General features: G+C 42.2%; 2 protein-coding genes across 2 annotated transcripts; both read right to left on the bottom strand.

Annotated features, from left to right (window-relative positions):
- Positions 1-10,139: 10,139 nt before the first annotated feature.
- Positions 10,140-17,805, bottom strand: dhx35 (DEAH-box helicase 35; the record flags this gene model as incomplete). The annotated part of the gene is given in 22 exon segments (XM_084480099.1): positions 10,140-11,271; positions 11,539-11,650; positions 12,342-12,413; positions 12,500-12,581; positions 12,765-12,894; positions 13,000-13,003; positions 13,005-13,075; positions 13,274-13,464; positions 13,685-13,739; positions 13,935-14,059; positions 14,184-14,394; positions 14,591-14,749; positions 14,946-15,042; positions 15,145-15,257; positions 15,542-15,601; positions 15,746-15,815; positions 15,906-15,967; positions 16,057-16,161; positions 16,460-16,537; positions 16,883-16,975; positions 17,176-17,303; positions 17,766-17,805. Coding segments are annotated over 22 exon segments (2,097 nt in total). The 3' UTR covers positions 10,140-11,232.
- Positions 17,806-18,069: 264 nt separating this feature from the next.
- rab5if (RAB5 interacting factor) lies at positions 18,070-21,241 on the bottom strand. Its single transcript, XM_084479364.1, has 4 exons — positions 20,961-21,241; positions 20,443-20,546; positions 20,191-20,320; positions 18,070-19,224 (listed from the first exon to the last, which is right to left on the bottom strand). The coding sequence occupies exons 1-4, from the start codon at positions 21,066-21,068 to the stop codon at positions 19,183-19,185; spliced, it is 384 nt and encodes a 127-aa protein (XP_084335490.1). The 5' UTR covers positions 21,069-21,241; the 3' UTR covers positions 18,070-19,182.
- Between the last annotated feature and the right edge of the window lie 1,596 nt (positions 21,242-22,837).

Raw genomic sequence — 22,837 nt, 5'->3', positions numbered from 1 at the left:
GAAAGCGTGATAAATGAGTGACTGAGATGGATAACCGGTCAGTAAAGTATAAACCCAATAACTTTGTTATGCAAGGCAGTGAAGAGACCATAATTCTGTGTTGTTAGCAATTAATTGTCCACCTCTGCTATGCTATAACAGCACAATAAAATGACAATCATATTAATGATGATAACACATGATTAATGATGTTAGAGTTCTACATATAGGCTATATAGAATCTATTTTTGTCTGATATAAATTGTCTCATCACATAAACTGCATCTTAGGCATTGTGAGAAAGAACAGGCATGCACCCAAGGTATTTCATCTCTCCTGCCCTGGCCCCCGGTTCAACAGTGGCCCAACCCAGTGACCTATCGGGATAACACCAACCCTGAGCCTCCTCAGAGTCCTCTGGGGCCCAGGGGCCACCGAGGGCCAGAGAAGGTGCCGGCTCCCAATAACAATAGAGGAAACTGTGTCCGGTCGGCCAGCACCCGGGCTGAGGCAGAAGGCGCCCCGTAACCATTGTTCTGCCATCCCACTGACAGCCAGTGATTTAGCACCGGGGCTAACCCGGGAGCGTTAGGGGAGGGACAGCAGTGGGGGGGGGGGGGGGGGGGGGGTCAGAGAGAACCCCTCCATCCGTGAGATGGCCGAATGAATCATGGCTGACCCAGTGTTGGGCCTGAGCCTGGTCTTTCCATATCCCCCCCCCCCCCCCCCCACCTCAACCCCACCTAACCCAGCCGCCCAGCACCCCCATCGCCCTCACCTCTCTCTGGACAAACATGACAAATTTGGTGTTTATTTACTTAAAAAGACCTGGAGAAGGAGCTAAGGGAGGGGGGCGGATAAAAAACGGTGTAAAATCAATACTAACTTAGCAGTTCTTGCCCTGCTGCGGCCGGTCAGGACCGCTGCGAAGGGAGGGGTGTAATGACGGGACGCAGCTGGCTGACCGTCGGGAGCAGAGGTGGAGAGAAAGACTTGCAGGGAATACGAGCCACCACCGAAGGCATCTTCAATTCAATCCGCTATTCATTCGAGCATTGCCATATTCGTATATCGCCGGGTTATTAATTAGCCGCAAATACAGTCATTTTATATTTTTCATTTGGTTCCCTAAACAGTGTGCATGTGCTGATGAGTGACGCCTTCGTCCCCTCGGAAACACAGCAGCCACGGCCCGGGGTGCCGGTGATGCATGTTCTCTGTCTGATCCTGGGGAGATAAAAATGTCTCAGAGTTGGAGTTCAGACAGAGGATCATTGCATGTCTCGGGGAGCCCCCGGGCTCCGGGACAGGGGGGAAACAGATAAGGAATGTCCCCGGGGGAGAGAGGCTGGGTGGCCGTCGGCAGGCCGAGCCCTCAGCAGCAGCAGCAGCAGCAGCAGCAGCAGCAGCAGCAGCAGCAGCAGCAGCAGCGAACCATCAGGGTCGGTGTCATATCCTACATCACATCAGCCGCCCATTCCATCTCACCACGGGCAGAGCATACACGCAGCATTGGCCATGGATGAAAGTGGTGGAAAATGGGAGTCATTGTAAACCATTTTCTGGAGCCCCGGAGCCCACAGGCCCCCCCCACTCCCCAACCAAACCACCAGCGCAACCCCCTCCATCTCCACCCTCTTCTTCCACAGTTCTCTTGAAGACAAATGGGTCTAGGGTAATGACAGAGTGCCTGGTCCACAAATCAGCAGCGGCCAGCCTGCTCGTCCGCTGCTTCCTCCTCCTCTTGCTGCGGCTCCGCCGCCCCCCCCACCCCGCCCCCACCCACCCCCCTCGCCCCTCCTCAACCTCAGCCCTTCCATTAGTCATGTGCACGCGGGCAACAGCAGCCAGCAGTCGTAATTAGACAAGGACAAATCGCCAGCCATGGACACGGACGGGTCCGGCCACTAAATAAGGCCCCGTTTCCATACCGACCAAGTGGGCGGCGAGCTGGACCAAAGAGATTGGGGTGTAGGAGACTGGAGCCGGGGAGGGGCGGGTACTGTTCAGCCGCGCTGCACTGTGGTCTCGGCCCGGCCTGGCCACTCATTCGTTACCTTACAGGTCTGTAGCTCGGAGCCTCCTTGCTTACCGTACACCCCTACACTTACCTATGCATCCTCATCGTCACAAACACTGAGTCGGCTCCCAGATGGAGCCCAGTGGTGTTGATGTTAGTGCCAATGCAGGCAGTACACCTGACTCTGGGGTCAAAGTGAAGACATGATGGACTCTGTGTCTCTCACTGGAAAAAAATATGTCGGAAAAATGTGTACGTCAATTTATCATACAGGTTATTTAATTATTCCATTCTCGGAAATTATCATTTTGAAAAGAAACCGTTCCGGAATTCGCCGCACGGCATCGCAACAACAGCAATATCTACTTCTGTGGACCGTAATAAACATATGTGAACCATATATGTAATGTCTTCCGCATGGATTATGGATAATGCTTATAATGTAGTGCAGGAACATAAACAGTATGTTGTGCAGTTTATACCCTTTACACGGATAGTTCGTTTATAAAAAGCCTAACCCTAGCATTGAGGTTTATTCAAAACAACAGTTCCTAACAATATGATTACATACAAGGAAAGTGTACTGAAGGTCAGTATTATAGATACATTATAGATAACATGAGTAAACCCTATTTGATGGGGGACATCCCCGCTCAAATTGGCTCTACCACTTAATCGTATTGCAGTTTAAGAGGTTGCAGTATACCCAACTCTTAAATTATAGCGTCCGCATTACCAAGTAACATTTGTCAACAAACAGTGCACATACTTGAAAGTTCAATAAGTGTTGTTTAAAGTAGACCAATTGTACATTTTAAGACTTGCATATTATTTGTGCAGACGATTTCTTGAAAAACCTGAAGCCTCTGCTGCTATCTATCTTTTATGCTCATTATAAACTAACTGTCCGTTTCAACATGGCTCAGGATTCAACACTATTAGTAGGTGCCAGCATTAAACCTTCCAGGAATCTATGTTTATATGGGTTGAAGAGAAACGTATAGGTTAAAAATGCAACAGAGCTGGAAACCCCATACTGCAACTCTCCCGCCCACACCAGTCAATGCAGGACCACTACGTCACTTGTTTTTGCGGTTGTCAAACCCAACTCCAAATAAATAAATTAAGCAAGTAAAGCGAAGCAGGAGCAATAAAGAGGTTTCAGGGTACATTAGGCGTAACATTAGATGGGTGGAATTAGCAAAAACGAAAAACCATCAAATCGCATTACACACTGCCAGAGAAACTAGCCGTCAACAAAATATAAATTAGTGCTATATCAAGGTGGAGCGGGCTGAATCTCCAGAGGAGTATCAGTAACAATTGTTTTGGCCAGGTCAGAGCTGCGCCCCGCCTGCTCCCTTGGTGGAGCGGGGTCGACCATGAACTGACCGCCACACACACATACATACACGGTATGCTCCAGCGGAGCAAACTTTATTGATCTCCATCCTAATTTCCTAATTAGTTTTTTATTGGATTTCATAATCGTCATCAGGACACATCAAAAGAAACCCGAAACCCCAGCAAGATTTTCTGCCCTCCTCGACATAATTTTTTGAGTTTCATTTTTTTTTTCTCAAATGAAGCCATGTATTCAATTTCAACACCCCAGCTGTGAGAGCAACCCTCTGCTTTTTTTTTATTTGCTTTACTTTTCCACCCCAACTCCTTGGACAGCAAACACTGCACAAACACACCATTTTTCCCATGTGCAGTAAGTGATGTTTAGCATCGCACATTTTCTGCATGATCTGCTGCTATTTGTCACACTCCTGCTCTCCCCCTAGTCGCCCCTACTTGTGGCGTTCCTTAAACACACTGCAGGAAGAGGCAAAGAAAATAGTTAAGAAACATTGTCCCTTGCTGACAGTTATTCTGGCCACTGAATTATCAGTGTCCTTTTAGTGTCCCTCACAGGCTTCCATGGCCCAGGTTACTTCATGCGGACCAAAGGATCTGTAGCCATCCTTGGACCCATCTGTTAAAGGGACTGAAGGAAATAGTCGTTTTTACATGAGAAAAAAAACAGCATGATGGAAAATGTATTCAACAATTTTCGGAACTGAAGACGCTTGCCACCTGGCGATATTTCCCATCACATGTACCATAACACGCCCTGCACTATCCTGTAACACTGTCTCTGGGCCCTGGATGACACCAGTTAGTGGGTATTTTGCTTAACACAGGAAACATGGCTGTAGTCCCAGTGTATTGTAAAGCTCTGAGATCATCCACGTGCTGAAAGATTCAGAGTCCAACCCGGGGCAATAGTTTCCAGGAAATACAAAGTTTGGCCGTCATTACAAATATTTGTGTGCCCCGTTGAGAGATTGATGACATATGAGGAATGAAGAATGTCAAAGCGATTAAGGGGACGATGAACATTAATGTTCTCTTACACAGAACGGGACCATTATCACATCATGAAAATCTACTTTAACTACAGACACAATTGTCAAATTAAAGGAACGGGTGTCCTTTGGGTAGTATTACCCTTTGGGTAATTACAAAAGATGTTACTTTTTAGCAGGGACAGCAAGTGTATCAAAAGAGTAAAAGACTAACCAATTCTGTAAAAGTAATTAACCTAGTCTGTACAAGCCAGGCTGGGTTTAAGCCTCAATCCTTGAAGTTCTGCCAATATGCTAGGATATCGTTGTCTACTACTTTTCTCCTTCCCTGCACCCCTCCATCACCACCCTTGGTCAGTATAAGGTGTGTAACGGGGCCACAGGTCAGTGGAAGGGGCTTAAATCCCGGTGAAGATGTTCTTGGCCTTGATCACGGTGCCCATCGATCCCTGGCTGATTCCCACTCAGATACGTCTTATTTTATTAGTGGCTTCGGCCTTCTGCCGCCCAATTTCACTGTGATCAATACCAACATCGGGATAGCCCATATTTTTCTCACTTTTAGTGCCTTAACACTGTTTAACCGTGTCACCTGATAAACGGCACGCCCTTCCCAAACACTGATTTCCTATTGATTTCTCCCTCATTCTACCATTCCTTCCTTCGTCACTCTTCCATTGTTTTTATCTCCGCTTGTCTCCCTCTCTTCTCCTCACTCAATGCCTCACCTCCCCTTCCATCGGCAAGGGAGGGCGCTATGTCGGCCATTTTACTATCTTCTCAACCACAGTCACTCATTCTGTTGATGGTGATGGTGAGCTCAGTCATACCAGGGCACCGTGACACCGTGTACTTCATCATCGCTCTTAATGAGAATAAGTGAAGTATTATCCAAATGCCACAACAATGGTTCATCAATAATTCGTAACATGGCAATCATTTAAAATAATCTGAAGTTTCTCGTAGAAAGTTCTTGCTATAACTGAACAACAATTGCTCATAGTTTCTTGAAAAAAAAAAAAGTTTACATGGCATTGAGGGTTCGTAGCTTGCCATGTACTGTTGGGCTAACCTGCAATGTGTGCGCATGCATACAGGCACTATGTATCTGTGCACGCAAGCATGGATTTAAGGGAGGCCAAGTATCCACAGAGCACAATAGAGTGCACACAACGCAACAGATGCTATGACAACCTGGTAGGAGACAGCTCCATCCATCATCACTTGTAGCCCTGATGATCAAAGCAGGGGCTGGACAGGAGAGCAGCATGCACTGGGAGTTCCAGCAGGCAGTATAGAGTATCTGTGTAAGACACCCTGCAAATGTAATATCTAATTCAAAATTAGATTAAAAAGTTACGAGAATGACATTCCTGAAAAATAGACATTCCTATTAGACCTAAATATAGGTATCAGTTATTGCCCATAGTCATCTGATCATCCATATCAACTAAAGCAAATATTTTAAATTGACTGAGATTATCTCTCCCTATTACAGTTAGATGTAAAATGAGGCCCTACAACACCATGATATATTATTATATTGTTTAAGTGGCAGGGCCTGGATAAGTCAAATTATATACATTTATTACTGAAAAAAGGTGGATTTTTTGTCCAAAGTTTGGACAAAAAATGTTGCCTGAATTAATGAGGAGCAAAAGCCAAACAAAGAGACACTAAGGACTTTCCACCTGATCAAAAGAAAAAATGTTAAACTAGTATGAAAACACATGGTTTACGGTTAGAAAAAAAACTAGTCGGGTCTCTACAAACAGGCATATAAACAGCATCTGTAAGAAGATCCACCAACACAAGGTGACATTTTATTAGTCCTCCACTCCTGCACTGTAACAGTGGGTTACGTGATAAACTGACATTTACAGCCAAGTTACACAGAGCCGGAGGAAGCCCGCTGAGGAACAGACCATGAAGTCACGATAGGAGAGTGGGTGAGAGCAGAGACTTCCGATTAACACAAACGGAGAGTGCAGGGAGCTCCCCGAGAGGAGAAACCAGCATTTTAAACAGCAAAAAAAAAAGCTCAAAAGACATCCCGCCTTTACCGAGCACATCTGCACCAGGTCTGTATCAACCGCCACGACCAGAGAGGAGCTAGAGCACCAGCTAGTGTTGGTGGAGCTTCACCGCCTGTGAGCGCGCCTCACACCCAACACATAAATCACGAGCAGGCGAGTGTAAAATTCAATCGGCTCCTTCCATCCATTTCACGTGAAGCAGACTGAAGGCTGGCCTTGTAGTGCCTGAAAAAGAAGGGAAGGGAAGAAAGTGGAGGGGCTGGGGGGGGGGGGGGGAGGGGGTTGTGTGGAGGGAAGAGGCGCTCCCTACACTTCATCAGGACCCCTACTTCATAACAAATGGAGTGTCTCTACGGCGGAGGAGTGCCATCAGAAACGCGCGTTCTCTCTATCCATTTAATTCCGGCGGTGGAGGAAGGGTCAGGGAGGGGAGCAGTGGGCGCGGGTTCTGCTCTCCGTCCCGGCGCTTTCCCAGTCACACAGTAAACTACCTTTTAGGAATTGTTTCTCAATAAGAAATGATCAGTCCATTTATCTGCACCAGGCGGGCCTGTCTCCTCACCCGGACCTCCAATATTTTTCGTTTGACCTGATCAGGGCTATAAACTAGGCCGAGACACTTTCAATTTGTCACCCACGGAGGCCCCTGCAATTCCAGGCTACTGATTGCATCCTACCTAGCAAATGTAAAAATCACTCCCCTGCTTGAATTTTCTTTGGTGAGGGGCCGGGGGGGGGGGGGGGAATATTTTCAGCCAAGCTGTATCCTGTTTTCATGGAATGATATTAATTCACATCCATTCACTTTATCATGAATGCGATAAGGCTTTTTGTTTTTTAGAGCTGTTGTTCATATATATGATATTGATTTGGATTTATGAGGTGGTATGGTATCATGGATATCAAATACAATTGCATTCAGGCTTTTTACCTTTTTTCCCTGCCAGGTCTGAAATGTTGCTCTTTAGGAATCAAATTTGCTCATCTCATTAAACGGTTTGAGCTGACTGAAATGAACTATGAATGGCTGTACCTTCTTGACCGTCATTATCCACATTACTAATGATCGTGCCATAATCAAAATGTAGACTCTAGTCAAGTCTATTTGAACATTTCTGTGCTATTTGCCTGCGTGTTAAGTTACTTATTTTGAACTTGCTAATACATTTGGTTAATATGTGGTCAAAGAAGGTGGCCAGATATTTGATTGTTTTTGGAACAAAATGTCCCAACGAGAACATTTTGACCTTCTCCAGGTCTTATCCAACATTACACGTGGGCTCACAGTGCTATACCAGTGTTTTAAAGAACCAGCCTAGACCATTTAAAACTGTCAGGCTCAACACGTCATGCTTGAATAGTCACCAAGGAGAGAAAAATTAACCAGTTTGTTTTCTTTCAAAACACGTATAAACTTTGAACAGGGGTAATTACAATTCACACATGACTTCCTTTCCCATTAAACCACCAGAAACAGTTAAACATTCCTTAAATTAGATGGAACATGTCAATGATTTTTTTGAAGCACGGAAACACAAAGGGAAACAGTCAACCTCATACACACAACCTGTTCAAATTGCTGCCTCGTCCAAACCACATGCCCACTATTAATCACTGATACATCCGGCTGTCATGCCTGGTATCATGGCCATCGTTGCACAGCCATAATGGCCAACTGAGTGGAACACAAAAACACATGCAGATATTTCATCTATATTGTCTTATACTTCCATATAGGCGATAGTGACACTTGGACTCACTCAGGTCAAATCTCCTCTCGTGTTCGGTTGACTCTGGATCGTCGACAGCTGGGCTTCAACATGTTATGCTTCCGATGGATCCTGTAATAGCAGCAATAACACAATATCAACGGCAAGCACTGAAAGCATTGGCCTTTAGTGTGTAGTACATCAGCATGATTTATTGGATTATTTATTTGCAATGTACACTTTTAAATAAGGGAAATTACATTACAAAGAGTTGGAATGTGTGCTAAATTAAGAATGTAGGCCTTGCTGTACCTGCTTTCCAATTTCAAAAAGCATTTTGGAAGATCTTTATAATGCATTACTGGAACAATAGCTACAAAAGATAACTATATGGTTATGGTATGAGACTGTGAAATGCATTAACACAGATTCACACATTTAGGACCTCCACTTGACATTAGAATAAATCCAGTAGCATATTTAGATTTTTCGATTTTACTCCTTATTGATTTGTCCCCATAGTAACATAAATGCTAATCGGCTATGTTGGTTTGAATTCACATTGTATACCACCTGAATCAACAGGCGGTGTTTATACTAACGGTAAAGCTAACATCAACACTTTGTGTTGGTTTTACACAGCAGCTATGTGTGAGTTGCAATTTAGAATATTTCTGCTGGGACCCACAACATGGACATAACGAGTGATGATCGTACTTCCGTATTAATTATCGCCCCACGTGGTGTTAGGACCTATATCTGAAGGTATTTACGGTATGACTTATTTTCAGCAGAGCGGGTGGAAAAAACGTTTCCTTGCATACGTTAATTAATTAAATCAAATTAATTTAAAAAGTATTTTTTTGCTGAATAATGCTTTCATGCATGCCTGGTCATCCGGAGCCCGCTCTTGACCCCAGTTCATACATAGCCTAGTAGGCCTACTATACAAATATGACGACTACTGCAACATTATTTTCATGTCTAAACCTATGTCAACGACGAAATACATGCCTAGGAGAAAGGGGCTCAGTGGAGTCTAGAATACATAATTATAAGACTGATTTAGACTAGCATATTGAAACCTTTACATCATCCTCGTCGGTTACGCTCCTTCCCATTCTTGCAAAGTCCAACATTGACACCCCCTGGATAAGTAAGGCACTGCATGCAAACAACAGTCACAGCATCCACAGGCAGACACCTCAGAGCATGGACATACGACTTTATTTGATGATGTATTCGAGAGATGAAAGGGAACAGAGCGCTTTGTCATAGTCAAACAACTACATGGTTTTAAACGTTATAGTTTGGCTGCATACAGATTCAGGGTACCAGCACAAAGGTTAATGAATCATTGTATACGACTGCTATATTTGTGATTAATCTATACACTGATTTCCAATATATTACTATACATCACATGCAGTAATTCATCAGGTTTCTACTTATCTAATCGGATCAAATATTTCTTGTAATTATTGTATTGTCCTTAAAATGGTTAACGGTCTCACTTGATCTAGTTATTTCAAGAATACGTCATCTAAGAAAATCATGCAGGCATGAGTTCATAACGTTGTGGAGAGTTTACTTGACAATTTCACTTTTATGAACCAAATGTAACAAAACAAGAACAATTATTTCCTTGCTCACTGATTGCTTTCAATTCCTTAACCCAACATTTCAACTGAAAATATATATATATAAAAAACAAATAAGGATAAAAGAGAAAACAATATGAGGTAGGCATTCTTTTAAAAAATAAAATAATAAAAAAGAACTAAAGATGTGGTGGATGCCTCGTGGGCACCTCCCGTTGGAGGTGTACCACCCACTGCCTACTGGGAGTAGACCCCCGTGGTAGACCCAGGATGCCCTCGAGGGATTCCATCTTCCAGCCTGCCTGGGAACACCTATAGGGGTCTCCCTGGAGGAGCTAGAGGAAGTTGCCAGGGGAAACGGGACACCTGGACTGCGTCCACCGTAACCAAAAGTGGAGAACCGGTTTCAAAAAGATGGATGCATGGACGGATAGCAAGAAATGTTTTAATCAAAAACGTTGTCATCAATCCTGACAACACGTATGGAAATGCAAATGAAAAAATATATTTTTAAGTGAAAATAACCAATACAGCAAGAGGTGATAAAAACATAAATGCTACTTTCTTTCTGATGCTGTTTGATGAATGTATAAATGGATGCAAGCACAGGAACAAATGGCACTTAATTTTGGTTTTTGAATTCACAGTTTCGTAATTCAAACGCTCAAGTTTTACCTTCACATTCCATTTGAGAATAGAAAGTGAAATATGGTTGATAAAAAATTGGCACAGTGTGGTATCAAGGCTACTTTGAGATAGCCAGTTGTACACTGACAACAGTTTGAAAACAGTAGTCTGAAGGAAAACAACTCATTCACATTTGTCATTCAATCTGGGGTCTTCACACAAATTTTAAAAACATTTCCAGCCACAGCAAGAAACATTAATGTGTTATTAATAGACAATCAAATTAAAGATGATAAGCTTCCAAAATTTGAAAATGAAAATTTGCTCTGCATTGCAAACAAAAACAAACCAGAAACAAACAACAGAAAGAGGCACCCAGTCTATGTGGAAAGATAATAAAAAAATAACTCCCTCAAAAGTAGAAAATCCAAACAATCTAATGTCCTTAATTTTTGTGCTGCACTGCAACAGGAAAATATACAGCTTTATGAAACGAAGACGCCAAGCTCTAGGGAATAGGTCAGTCTCTTACAGAGCTGTCATTGAACACACTTATTACTATGTACAGGTATGTTGGGTCGCCACTATCTGACCACATCTGAAAGGACACAAGTAAGGCACATCCTGAACTCCTGCCACATCCAACAACTGACCAAATCACAATCAGACACTCCGCTGGCTTCTAGACAAAATAACAAAAATAACAAAAAACGCTTACAAACGTAAGCAAATCACCAGTGTCCGATCTAGCATGGCCAAATAGGGCCTCCTTTGTGGAGGGGCGTGACTGTGCAGATGAACAAGAAGTTACATTACATGTATATATAAACAGGAAGATGAATGGGGGCACAGTGGTGCTTTAACTGTGGGGATAACTGTGGTCTTCATAGCTGATCTGGGTGGGTCTCAGAGAACACGGGATCTCTTACTGGCTAGTGACCCATGCTAAAGGAACACAGAGAATAATGTATCTGGTTAGAATCAATGCATGACACAGTTAAGAGTCCACCATTAAATGCTAACAATATGACTGGAATATATCTGCAAAATGGGTTGGCATACTTAATTTTACTGTTTTTATAACTGCATGTTTTATAACTACATGGGTCCCATTAGGATATATTTAGGAATAAAAATAATTATAATACAAATTAAATATAAAAAAATATTTAATTTGAACATATACCATGACTATTTGTGTGTTTTGCTTACCTGGGCTTGCTTGTAAAAGTGTGGAGCCAACTCAACCAACCAGGTGGACTCCACAGCAGTCACGTCACGCATGTAATACTTTGCCGTCTGCACCACTTCATTATAGACCACCCTGAGAGCCATATGATGAGAAACATTAGATACATTATAAAGTTAAGTCACTCAAATCCATCGATTAACTTATTTAAAATGGTAAAAAGGTTCAAACGAATTCCATGTATGTGTAAGTGTACCAGTTCAATATCCTAAGAGGATATTTTTCCTCACATGCTCGAGATTAGCATGCTATTTTGGACTTGAGGGCATATGTTCATAGATTGTCAACATGATTCTAGAGAGTGGATTATATTTTCCATATATTATATTAAATAAAATAAATAAATAAAATAAATAAAATATTCAGAGATTGTAGCATGATTGTAGGGTTTAGCAACATTTCACAAATTGGTTCAGTATTAAATTTGTTGACTTCATCTGGTATTGATCTAGCTGGGCTAGGATGGAAGTGAAAGGGGCAGGTTGTTGATTGTTTGAAAATATACAAAATGTTATTTTTCTCAAAAAGGGAACTTCAGGGTGTATGGATGCCCGTCTCAAGAGGTTTGCGTAAAAATGGTTGACAGGCGAAAACGATAGACAGCTTGTGTGTTGACGTCCATTATAGCCTATCTGAAAGCTAATAGATGAGGCCAACAAACAAAATATTGAATCCAATCCACAACTAACAGTGTCTACATTCTGGAGTCATACTAGACAATACTGGTATGTGGACCGGCCCATGGGTCCAAAATAGTAAGACTCACCATTTTGGAGGTTTTTCACCGTACAACACAGAACTGGGGTGGATATGAAGCTCACGGTCATCCCTTAATGTCCTGCAGAGAGCATTGAGGGTAAATATAGTTTCATGTCAAATGATTATAAGAGTTGGAACATTAACACACAACTAAGAAAGACCCACCTGTATGAACCTGAATGGTGAATCCGGGCTGCGTTGGCAAAGAACCCAGCAACGATGCACCGAAGGATCACGTCTGGGTCGCCTGGATGACAATACAAAAAGAGTTACACCACCCATCCCGCCATGCACCGATCAAATCTCACACACACACACACACACACACACACACACACACACACACACACACACACACACACACACACACACACACACACACACACACACACACACACACACACACACACACACACACACACACACACACCTTCACTGGAAGTCCGTGGCACCTTGAACTTGTTCATGAGCCGTCTGAGCTGCTCCCTCACAGTGATGGCGCGCAGGAGGCCCTTGTAATTGAGGAAGTGCTCCTGGCACCACTGGGAGCTCTTCTGGTGCTGCAGAAGGAAGCATGGTAGGAATACTTGTAAGCTCCTAAAAGCCTTGCCAGGATTTATTATTTTGTCATCAGCAAAGAGGAGCTTGTTGGAAGCTTGTTGTACCTTGAAAAGCTTCGTACACGTTCAACATGGTGAGGTGGTCTCCTTCAGCCACTGCAAACTTCCGGTGCTCACGTGCCTGCAGAATGAGATGCGTGTGTTAAAGGTGTGTGTGTTAGAGGTGTGTGTGTGTGTGTGTGTGTGTGTGTGTGTGTGTGTGTGTGTGTGTGTGTGTGTGTGTGTGTGTGTGTGTGTGTGTGTGTGTGTGTGTGTGTGTGTGTGTGTGTGTGTGTGTGTCAAATATAACAAATATTTTTGCAAGCAATGTTTAACTCACAGCCACTTTCTTCTGATTGGATGGCACCACGAAAATATTTTGAATCTGCATCATGGCCGCGATGGTTACAATCTCTTTGGAGCAGCCGTAATTCCCTGCCTCTAAAAGCATCTTGGCAAACATGGGGCTCAGTGGGAACTCCGCCATCCGTACCCCCATAGGGTCAGTCAGACGTCCGTACTGGTCCAGACCTGAGCACATGATCACAGATGCACACACCAGGTTCAAGGCCATTTAATGGAAAGGTGTTTCAAGGTTGAATACTTTACTGTAGATGGAGGGGTCGGTGTTCAGACACAACATGGAAAAGGAAATTCCCTGGGTGGGATGGGGACTTCATGTTTGAACAGAAGGGTTAAAACCTTATCTCCACAGTCCCTGTACAATTCTGCTGCCCTATTTGTCTTTTACCTCCGAGTGCATAGAGCAGTTCAAGCGCTTGGATCATGGACTGAGCTGGAGGAGGCTGCATGGGGGAGAATAAAGTAGAGCAAGTAAACAAAGTATGTTAATGTGTTTAGTTTCACCATGGAAGTCATCATAATAATGGGCTCTCAATATGCTTAATCTTTTTTTTTTTCCTAAGAAAGCAATTACAATGAAATTAGCTTTCACAAGGCACATCCCAGCCTTGCTTGGGATGCAAAGCAGGTTCCCTTACAGAGAGGAAGCTGAAGCGAAGCACGTTGTCGATGCCGAGGGCTTTGAGCTGCAGTATGACGGGGGCCAGATTAGTGCGCTGCATCTCTGGCACAGTAGAGGCTGGCAGTTTCTCATAGTCCTCCTCTGTTAAAAAGGCACATAGGGGTGGACAGATTGTGACAAGACAGCACAGAGGTGGAAACAATGTGACAAGAAAACACACACACACACACACACACACAGTAAGGCATGCTTATTTACTGCGTACCCGTGTATAATCGGAAGCATTTCCCAGAGCGGTTGCGGCCAGCCCTTCCAGCCCTCTGGCTGGCCGAGGCCTTTGAGATGGGACTGACCACCAGGGACTCGATGGCAGTGGAAGGGTTGTAGGCTCTCAGCTTCACGAATGCACAGTCAATCACAAACACAATGCCGTTTATAGTGATGGAGGTCTCCGCTATGTTGGTGGCCACAATCACCTGAGGGTATAAATAGTTGAGGTTCAGATTTACTGGATGGGTTTGGAGGTGTAACTGCTATACACATATTGTGTGGGGAGAAAAAAACAAAGATGTGAATGCACATGCATCATTTTGCAAACAACTATAGCAAACCTGAATGAACAATATGTACGGACACAATCCATGGAACTAGTACACCAAAGGAAGCGTTCACCTTGCGGACGGTGGGTGGTGCCCTCTCAAAGACCTTCATCTGCTCAGCGTATGGCAGACCAGCGTACATGGGCATTACCCGCAGATATTTCTTCATGCCGTACCGCGACAGAGAGCGAGCCTGTTCCTGCAGCAGAGACACCACCTTCTCCACCTCTTCCTATAAAAAAAACAACACACACAAGAATATTTAGATATATAAACTTTATTACAGGCTCTAGACCCAATAGACAACAACAGATACATAAACACATACAAACATACTCTTATTCATGAGAGTCTTAAAAAAAGGCACCCTTTATATGTCTATGAAAGTAAAACACCTTATCCAGAGGGGATAAAACATGGCTACTAACCTGCCCAGTGAGAAAAGCAAGAACATCTCCATCATCTTCTGTTTCATGGATCTTCATCACAGTTTCCACCGTGGCCTTCACATAGTCTGGTACAGGACTGAAGAACAAAACAAGGACAGCAAACAAAAGGGTTTAGCGTCCATACTGCCTGCAGCTACATACAAAGGCTGTTATTCAGGTTGGCAGTTCCTTGAATTACCTGATGGTGTAGAACATATCCACAGGGAACGTGCGACCTTCTACTGTGAGTATACCACATGTGTCCTTGTTAGGATCTGCAGTCTCGTTTAGGTTGAAGAACTCTTGGAATTTCTTCAGAGGAGGAAAGATGAAGCCAATAAAATATTTGAGCATACCAAGATGAAAAGAAAAAAATACGCCTTTAGCTATTCCGTCAAAACTCCACTAAACTAATGCAGCATCTCAATACAAGTGAGATATAATGGGGATGATGTTTATGTCAAGATGAACAATACTTTGTGCTACATCCACTTTATTTGACACCTTGCCAGATAATATCTTGCTAAGATAAGATATCTAGCGATCTCTTGTAAAGGCATTGCTTCAGTGCAGGTGTTGGGAGGAAACATAATCACCTTGGCATCCAGTGTAGCAGAGGCCACGATCAGTCTCAGGTCTCGCCGCTTCTTCTGAATCTATTCCAGGGAGGAGAGGAACGGCAGCCGGGGACATTAAATGACGTGAGATGGGGAATGATGGGGAGATGTGAGTGTTGTTGAGTGTACACAACGATAATCTTTTTGTGAGGCAGTATATGAAGGGCCATATATCAACGTTACCTTCTTCAGTAAACCAATGGCGATGTCTGTGTACAGGGTTCTCTCGTGGGCCTCGTCCAACATCAACACGCTGGGAATTATGAACACAGTAGACGGTATAGATCAAAAATGGCTTTCCTTCTTGAGTGCAATGCTCCTGTATAATAATATATATTGCTACCTGTATTTTTTCAGAAGAGGATCAGCCATCATCTCACGCACCAGCATGCCATCTGTTAGAAACTAACAAAGACAGGCACGAATAAGCATATACACTGATGAACAGATATTGCATATGTCGGAGGATGAACGACATTCAGAAGGAGTAATACCTTGATTCTGGTAGCTTGGGGATCAGAGCAGTCATCAAATCGAATGGTGTAGCCCACCTCATGTCCCAAGAGGGCCCCCCTCTCCTCTGCAACACGGTTAGCAACCTACCAGAAGATAGACAGAAGACATCTCAGTCAAGTCTGTTTTCATTCTTTTCAAACTGCATCTCTGTGAACATTAGCAGGTGATTGGTGAGTTTGCAGGGGCGGCAGTAGCTCAGGAGGTAGAGCGGGTTGGCTGGTAACCATCCAACAATCCCCAGCTCCTCCAAGCTGAGTGTCGAGGTGTCCCTGAGCAAGGCACCTAACTCTAACTGCTCCCGACGAGCTGGCTGACTGACACTGCCTAAATGCAGTCCATTTGCCATTTGATGTTCATGTATATTCAAGTTTAAAACCTTACAGAAATGGCCGCGACGCGGCGGGGCTGTGTCACTCCGATGACTCTTCCCTCCGCTGCCCAGCCAGCCTCCAGGAGGTACTGAGGAGAGGAACATCAAAAGGGCAGGAAAGACAAAGAGAATAAGAGCGACGAGGGAAAGAGATAGGGACTCAATGAGTATAGCAGACCAGGCATGAAACAGAAAAGTTTGGGCTCATTTGTTCTGAACAAAAGAGAACACAAAGCATATTTTGAAGGTTGTGTTGATTCACAATGGGGAATAAGCCGGTTGAAGGACACCATTCAACTGCTGCATTGGAGAGCACTGCGGCTTTTTTTGTTTGGTGCATATTCAATGTAGGAACTTCCAAATCTTGTTGCATCCGGATGCATTCAAATTGTTCTGGGTTCAAGGAGCGTAACTGAATCTAGAGCCATACAAACCTGAGGAATTTGTGTTGTTTTTCCACATCCTGTCTCACCGACGATGATTACCGTCTGGTAGCTCTCCACTAAGTACAATACGTTGTTTCTGTGCTGGAAACATATTGTAGGGAAAATATGAATAGAATATATTGTGTAGAAGAGGGTACAATACTGACTTGTCTTATTGTGTTATCTTCATCTTTACATGATGAAGTGTAAATATGGACATATATTAACAATATACAGTCACACAAATGAGTTAACTAATAGGTCTTTCATCCATGTAATACTATTGGATAGTTGTGGGCAACCTTAAAGACAGGGAGTTTCTGTCGTTGCTTCTCTATGGAGAGAGCAGTATGCGGGTTGAATATGACTGGGGAACCGGTGGTCTCAGACGTGAGCTCCCGCTCCTCTGTGATCCCTGGAGCCTCTGATCCTGGTGGAGCAGAATTGGGTAGTAAAGGGAAGATTTATAATCGTTTTTTCCACACACAGCTACTGCAACAACATAGGGAACTGGAATGCACATTAAATAAATACGTGTTGTGTTTATCGTTTATTAAGAAAAGCATATATGCCATTTGCGGTTAGGATAACGGTATGGTACGGAAATGGAACACAAAACATTCAGCCAACATAAACAGCACCACTGCCAATTCATTGTAAACCGTCATACTTTGAGACCTAGAGACATAGTGCAGTCCTGCATTGCTACTCTGTCCAGGCAGCGGAACCCATTGATGAACTAGCTGCAGTCTGCATATCACGCAGCTACCACCCAAAGGTGCGTCATAGGGGACTGATGACAGTCCAATAATCCATGACAAATGAATTACTGATATATATTGAAACAGAAACAATGTATTTATGAACAAAATGCGTGTTTTGCATTACTTACCCGGCTTCCAAAATTTCATCGTGGAGAGGGGAGTCGCCATTTTGGCTTCTACGTCACATATTTCTCAATCGGACGGTGACGTCACATGTCGGGATTTCGAATTTCTGAATGTCACCCAAAGACTTGGTACGCAACATTATTCTGAGTGAGCTGAAAAATATAACAATCATGCTTCGTAATTTTACTTTTTCAAATAGCTAATATTTTTCAACAACCCATACTAAGGCCATCTTTTAAAAATACTTACTAACCCTACTACTGTCTATGGTTAAGACAATATATAAACAATCAATCACAGACAATCTCCTGGAAAATGGAGGCTACACAAAGCCCACTTTATTGTGATATTTCAAAAGAGCCCAGTCAGAAAATACAATCCTCGCAAAAACCCTCCATGATGTACCTACTCTATCATTAGTCACCTTGCAACGGCTGTCATTAAAATGTATTCACTATAAAATACTGAGCGGTCTGTTACATCAGTTGAGATATAACTAATACATAGAAAAAAAACAGCATGACATAATATGGACTTAAATCAAAATGGGACATTGATAAAAACAAATCAGGGTGTTTAAACAAATTTCAAAACATTAGGTAAGACCTGATCAGGAAGCTACATATGAAAAACTAAAACAGAAACTTAAATTAATTATATCCACTACTTAAAATCCATCCAAGACAAATGACACCATACATACTAGTAGCAAATCATGGCAGTGCATATAACAGTTTAAGCTTTATTCCATGGACTTTATGCCCTTCAATACATGCATATATTGTTCTTTGTTTCTTACGCAGTCTCCTAGTGTGGCAGCATCATAACTGTTAGGTCTGGACTGATTGATTTTGTTCAGCCAATTTTAAAGTTAAATATTTGTTTACATGTATCACATGTTAGGTATAGGGGCAAATAAAGCAGAATAATCTTGAAAAGTAAGAAAAGGAAAAACAAAAATGTGAATGTATTACTTTGTTATCACAAAAATTGACTGTTGCATTACACTCTTAAAGACTGACATGTGTTGCTTACATTGTTTTACCAATGACCAATGATGACATCATTTCAAAACATGAATTAAAACATTTCATAACATCAACGTTCCAGCATGGAATTGCAGTAACTTTCCCCACTGCTTTTAAGTTAAATAGTGTTTCTTAATGGATCATTATGCCGTCGGTTGGAGAAAGTAAAACATATTTTAGAAGGGATACAGAGGTACCTGAAGTACCTCTGAGACTGTCAAGACGTATTGTTATGTATTTAGTAATGATGTTCTCGAAAAGGAGCTGCTCACTGCTCAAGGAAGAGGTCCTGCTGTTACCGCTCTCCCTCCTTGTACTTCTATGCTGTGTCTTGACATTTTTCCTTCAATTGAAATGTTTGTTTGAATGAATTCTCCCCGGCGGTCCTCTCTCATTCATGATGAAGTGCTGTGTAAAATATTATCCACACCACCTGGGAAGAGAAGAACATCAAATACAATCAAGATGAGTATGGTGGTCGGGGTACTGTGCTGGGTTAGTGTGTGAGCTACATAATGCTCCACACCAGGGGGTTCAGAACCACAATTGGCATACTTTCTCAAAAGGCTAATTGACATGGTGAAAATGCATACGTTGCATTGCCTCATACAATCTGTGGAATGGGATTGGCCATGATATTTCCTCTTGAGTTTAGTATATTTCCAAACATGTCCTCAAACAGACTGCAAATAATTATTATATTAATTATAATTAAGTGTAACATCCATGATATTGAGTCTTATTTGAGACTAGAGGCGTTCATCGCGTGGCATTATAGAATGTGGCATTATAGAATCATGGAATAAAGATATGGACTTTGCCATTTTATAGTCTAAATTAATTGTGATGGGAAGCCTTTAAGATGATTAAGATTGGGACATTATAAAACTTATGTTTGTTAAAAAATAAAAAAAATAAAAGGTAAAGTGATTGGATTTTCTATAGTTATTATCAATGTCATTCAATAAAATAAAGCATGAATCCAATCAGCATTACTAAAAGTGCTTTTGATTGTTATGTCCTTTTATGCAGTGTAATGTAAAATGTAATGAGTCAAATAAAGGAGTCATGAAAGAGGTATTATATAGAAATGTATATAACGGCGTGCCCTAAACAGAAGCCCATAAAACTGCATTAAATCTCGTCAGTTGAAAATGATGAAGGTGGACTGTGTATGCCAGCATTAGAGAGAGTGACGAGGAAAGTAACATGCAAATAGTTTGATGGAGAGTTAACACCTTTAAGCCAGAAAACTGGCAGATGAAAAATTAAATAAATTTTATATTTTATCCTCAGAACATTTAAATTGTAAGGCATTGCTTAAACCTGATTTAAACTGCCTGTTCACTTGATTAGGTAAAACGTCTAATTGTTTGCATAAAGAGTTGAGAAACTTTACCAGAAATAAAGCAAAAGATGTCATGAAGCCTTCTTTAGTGAGTTCCCAGGTGCCCCCATACTCCTCCTCGTCAATCTGCTGGAAACTACTGAAGTACACATAGAGGACGCCAGCATTGATGATGCAGAATCTAAAAGAAAAAACAATAGGATTACCCAAATGCAGTCATTTCACCATCCTTAAAATTGACAAGCCTTTTTTTACTGCCATGCCATTACATGGTAAAAAAAAACGGTAACATTCAATACTTACATGGCTATTCCCAAGAATCCCTTCAGTGGCGCGACACCCCATACCACACCAAGGATTATAGCAATGATTTGCCTGATCCAATAAATGACATCTAAAAATTCATCCTGTTTAAGAAAAGATTGGCAAGATTAATGTGGAGATATTCATTACCATACTTGCCTAATGGGATTTTAATGAATGACATTCATATGTATGCACAAAATAGGACCCAAAAATAAGAGAACCTTTGGAATAACCCTGTGGGTAAAACGATGGATAAAAGCGCTGTAGTTTTGGTTTGTAATTGCTTTAATTGTGGGTCAAAAGCTTGTGTGGGAAAAGAGTAAGCAATTCCCAGCAAGTGTTAGTTGTGTACACTGTTATCCTGCTAAGGTCAACGCTAGGGGGAATAGCGTTTCCTTCCAATCCTTCGATGACGACGAGCGAATAGCTTCAACTATATGGCAATTAAGACTTGCAAACTACACTACTACAGACTACAGTCCTTGTAGACTAGCCGTCCGAGGCCCTCTGCTTACCTTCTCCTCCCAGACAGCATGACTGTTGAAGGCTTTGCCCCATGTGGACTGCTTCACACCTCCGTTGACGAGATGGATCTCTTCTTTCCGCTTGGAACCGTTCCTCATTCTGAGTTCGTTACGCCGGTGAGTGACAGAGATATTGGGCTGAACGTTCAATCCAGTTAGGTCGTTAGGCGGGACAATTATATCTGATATTCCTTCGGTTGGAAGTTATTTAAATCTCTGTGAGTCTGTGAGGAGAAATAACACCCTATGCTGATATGACAGATTGCGGTCCGGCATAAAACTACGTTCTGAGCATGCGCAGAGTTGTTTGACCCCAGAAACGACAACCAATCACAAACTGCGACGTCGCTTCGACGTTAACAAAAACCCACTTGATTTGCGACAGTGCCATCTAAAGACAAGATGGTTAAATGTCTCTCCGAATTTTTTTCGTCGATATAATGCATTAGTTATACGTTATTAATGTCATCCATAAATTGTTTCTTATTTGGGCATAGGTGACATAGGTGAACATGAGTTTTAATGCAGTTTCTGCTTCAAAGGGTGCTGCTGTCACTTGTCATGTACATTTTAGAAAGAGACATCAGTATGACATCATCACCTGGCACTTAGCTGCTGTCTCAAAGAAGCCTGTAGATGTCCTCACAAAACATAGATACATGGCCAGTATCAATTTGAATCAGGGGGTCTGGGCAAAATTATCAAATGGGGTCCCACCACTACTAATAGTATCAACCTTCAATGGGCTGCAAATTCATGATCCCAGGTGGAGTGCTACATTTGCTATTACTTACACTGTTAGTCAAGCTGAATACCGCCTCTGCATACAGAGGCAAGAAATCTGAAGCAAAATAATTGTAATGGACTGCAACTCAATTAGTCAAACAATATGACAGGCCCTTACATTATTAGATCCCATTTATTAGACATTAGATAAGTTATCACTACAGCAACTAAATATGTATGTAACATTCACATGTGTGTTTGCACGTCATTTAATTAAGGCTCTGTTTCAATCGTTTGCAATAATAGTTACCTGGATCTATGACTTCCTGGTCTTGGAAAGTTTTCCCCCAGGTTTGTCAGTGAGTTTACTTTTAAGTAGATTAAACAAACTATTACCGAGGAGTATTTGCAATATAAAAGTTACATCAAAAGAAATGATAGGAGGCTCACAGGTTATATCTGACACAGGAATAGGGTCCACAGCAGAAAAAAATGCTTTTACTCAGGCCATCATTGTTTCTGGCTCTCAATCCAAATGCAGGTGCATTGTTTGGCCTGCATGGGGATATTGGAGTTGGCTGGATACGTTTGTTATTGAGCATGGAAGTCCAGCAGAGGGCGTTCTTTGTCAGAGCCGTTAATTAAAACATGTATTTAAATTCCGAACTCCCCATCTAACCGTTATTTACAAATCACTGTTGTAATAATAATAAATATAAAGTAGACTACGTCCCAGTTCATTCTATAATGTGATGGAAAGTCGAGGTAAACCAATGTATTGTTTGCAGAAGTATTGATTTCTGTTATTGAGTGGTGAGAGAAAAACAGCGCTGACTAAACAGTTTTCAAAACAATATGGATATGTTGCATTATAATTAGGCAATAACACCCTTGTAATTAGCCTATTCAAATATAGGCATACATCTAATTTGACACCGTAGGCCTATCACATGGAAAACGTATAAACAATCAACAGATAGCGCGCTCTTTAACACACCTTTCTTGCCTGAAAAAAAAACACATAGGCATATGTACAAATACGAGAAATAACCAACTCACGAGTTTGGTTGATCGGTGTGTAAAGTGGTTGTGATATATTATTTGTGTCCAATTGCAGGCCTTGGATTGACAACTGAACATAA

Source organism: Micromesistius poutassou (assembly GCF_964030765.1).
Source record: "Micromesistius poutassou genome assembly, chromosome: 15".
Taxonomy (NCBI): domain Eukaryota; kingdom Metazoa; phylum Chordata; class Actinopteri; order Gadiformes; family Gadidae; genus Micromesistius; species Micromesistius poutassou.
This window is presented reverse-complemented; position numbering and strand designations above follow the sequence as displayed.

What these genes read in the sequence shown, in the direction of transcription:
- rab5if (XM_084479364.1), bottom strand. Translation starts at nt 21,068, where the DNA reads ATGAGGAACGGTTCCAAGCGGAAAGAAGAGATCCATCTCGTCAACGGA. An exon ending in GGATTCTTGGGAATAGCCAT is followed by an intron (nt 20,321 to 20,442) that starts GTAAGTATTGAA and finishes TTTTTCTTTTAG; the next exon opens with ATTCTGCATCATCAATGCTG. An exon ending in CATCTTTTGCTTTATTTCTG is followed by an intron (nt 19,225 to 20,190) that starts GTAAAGTTTCTC and finishes TTCTCTTCCCAG; the next exon opens with GTGGTGTGGATAATATTTTA.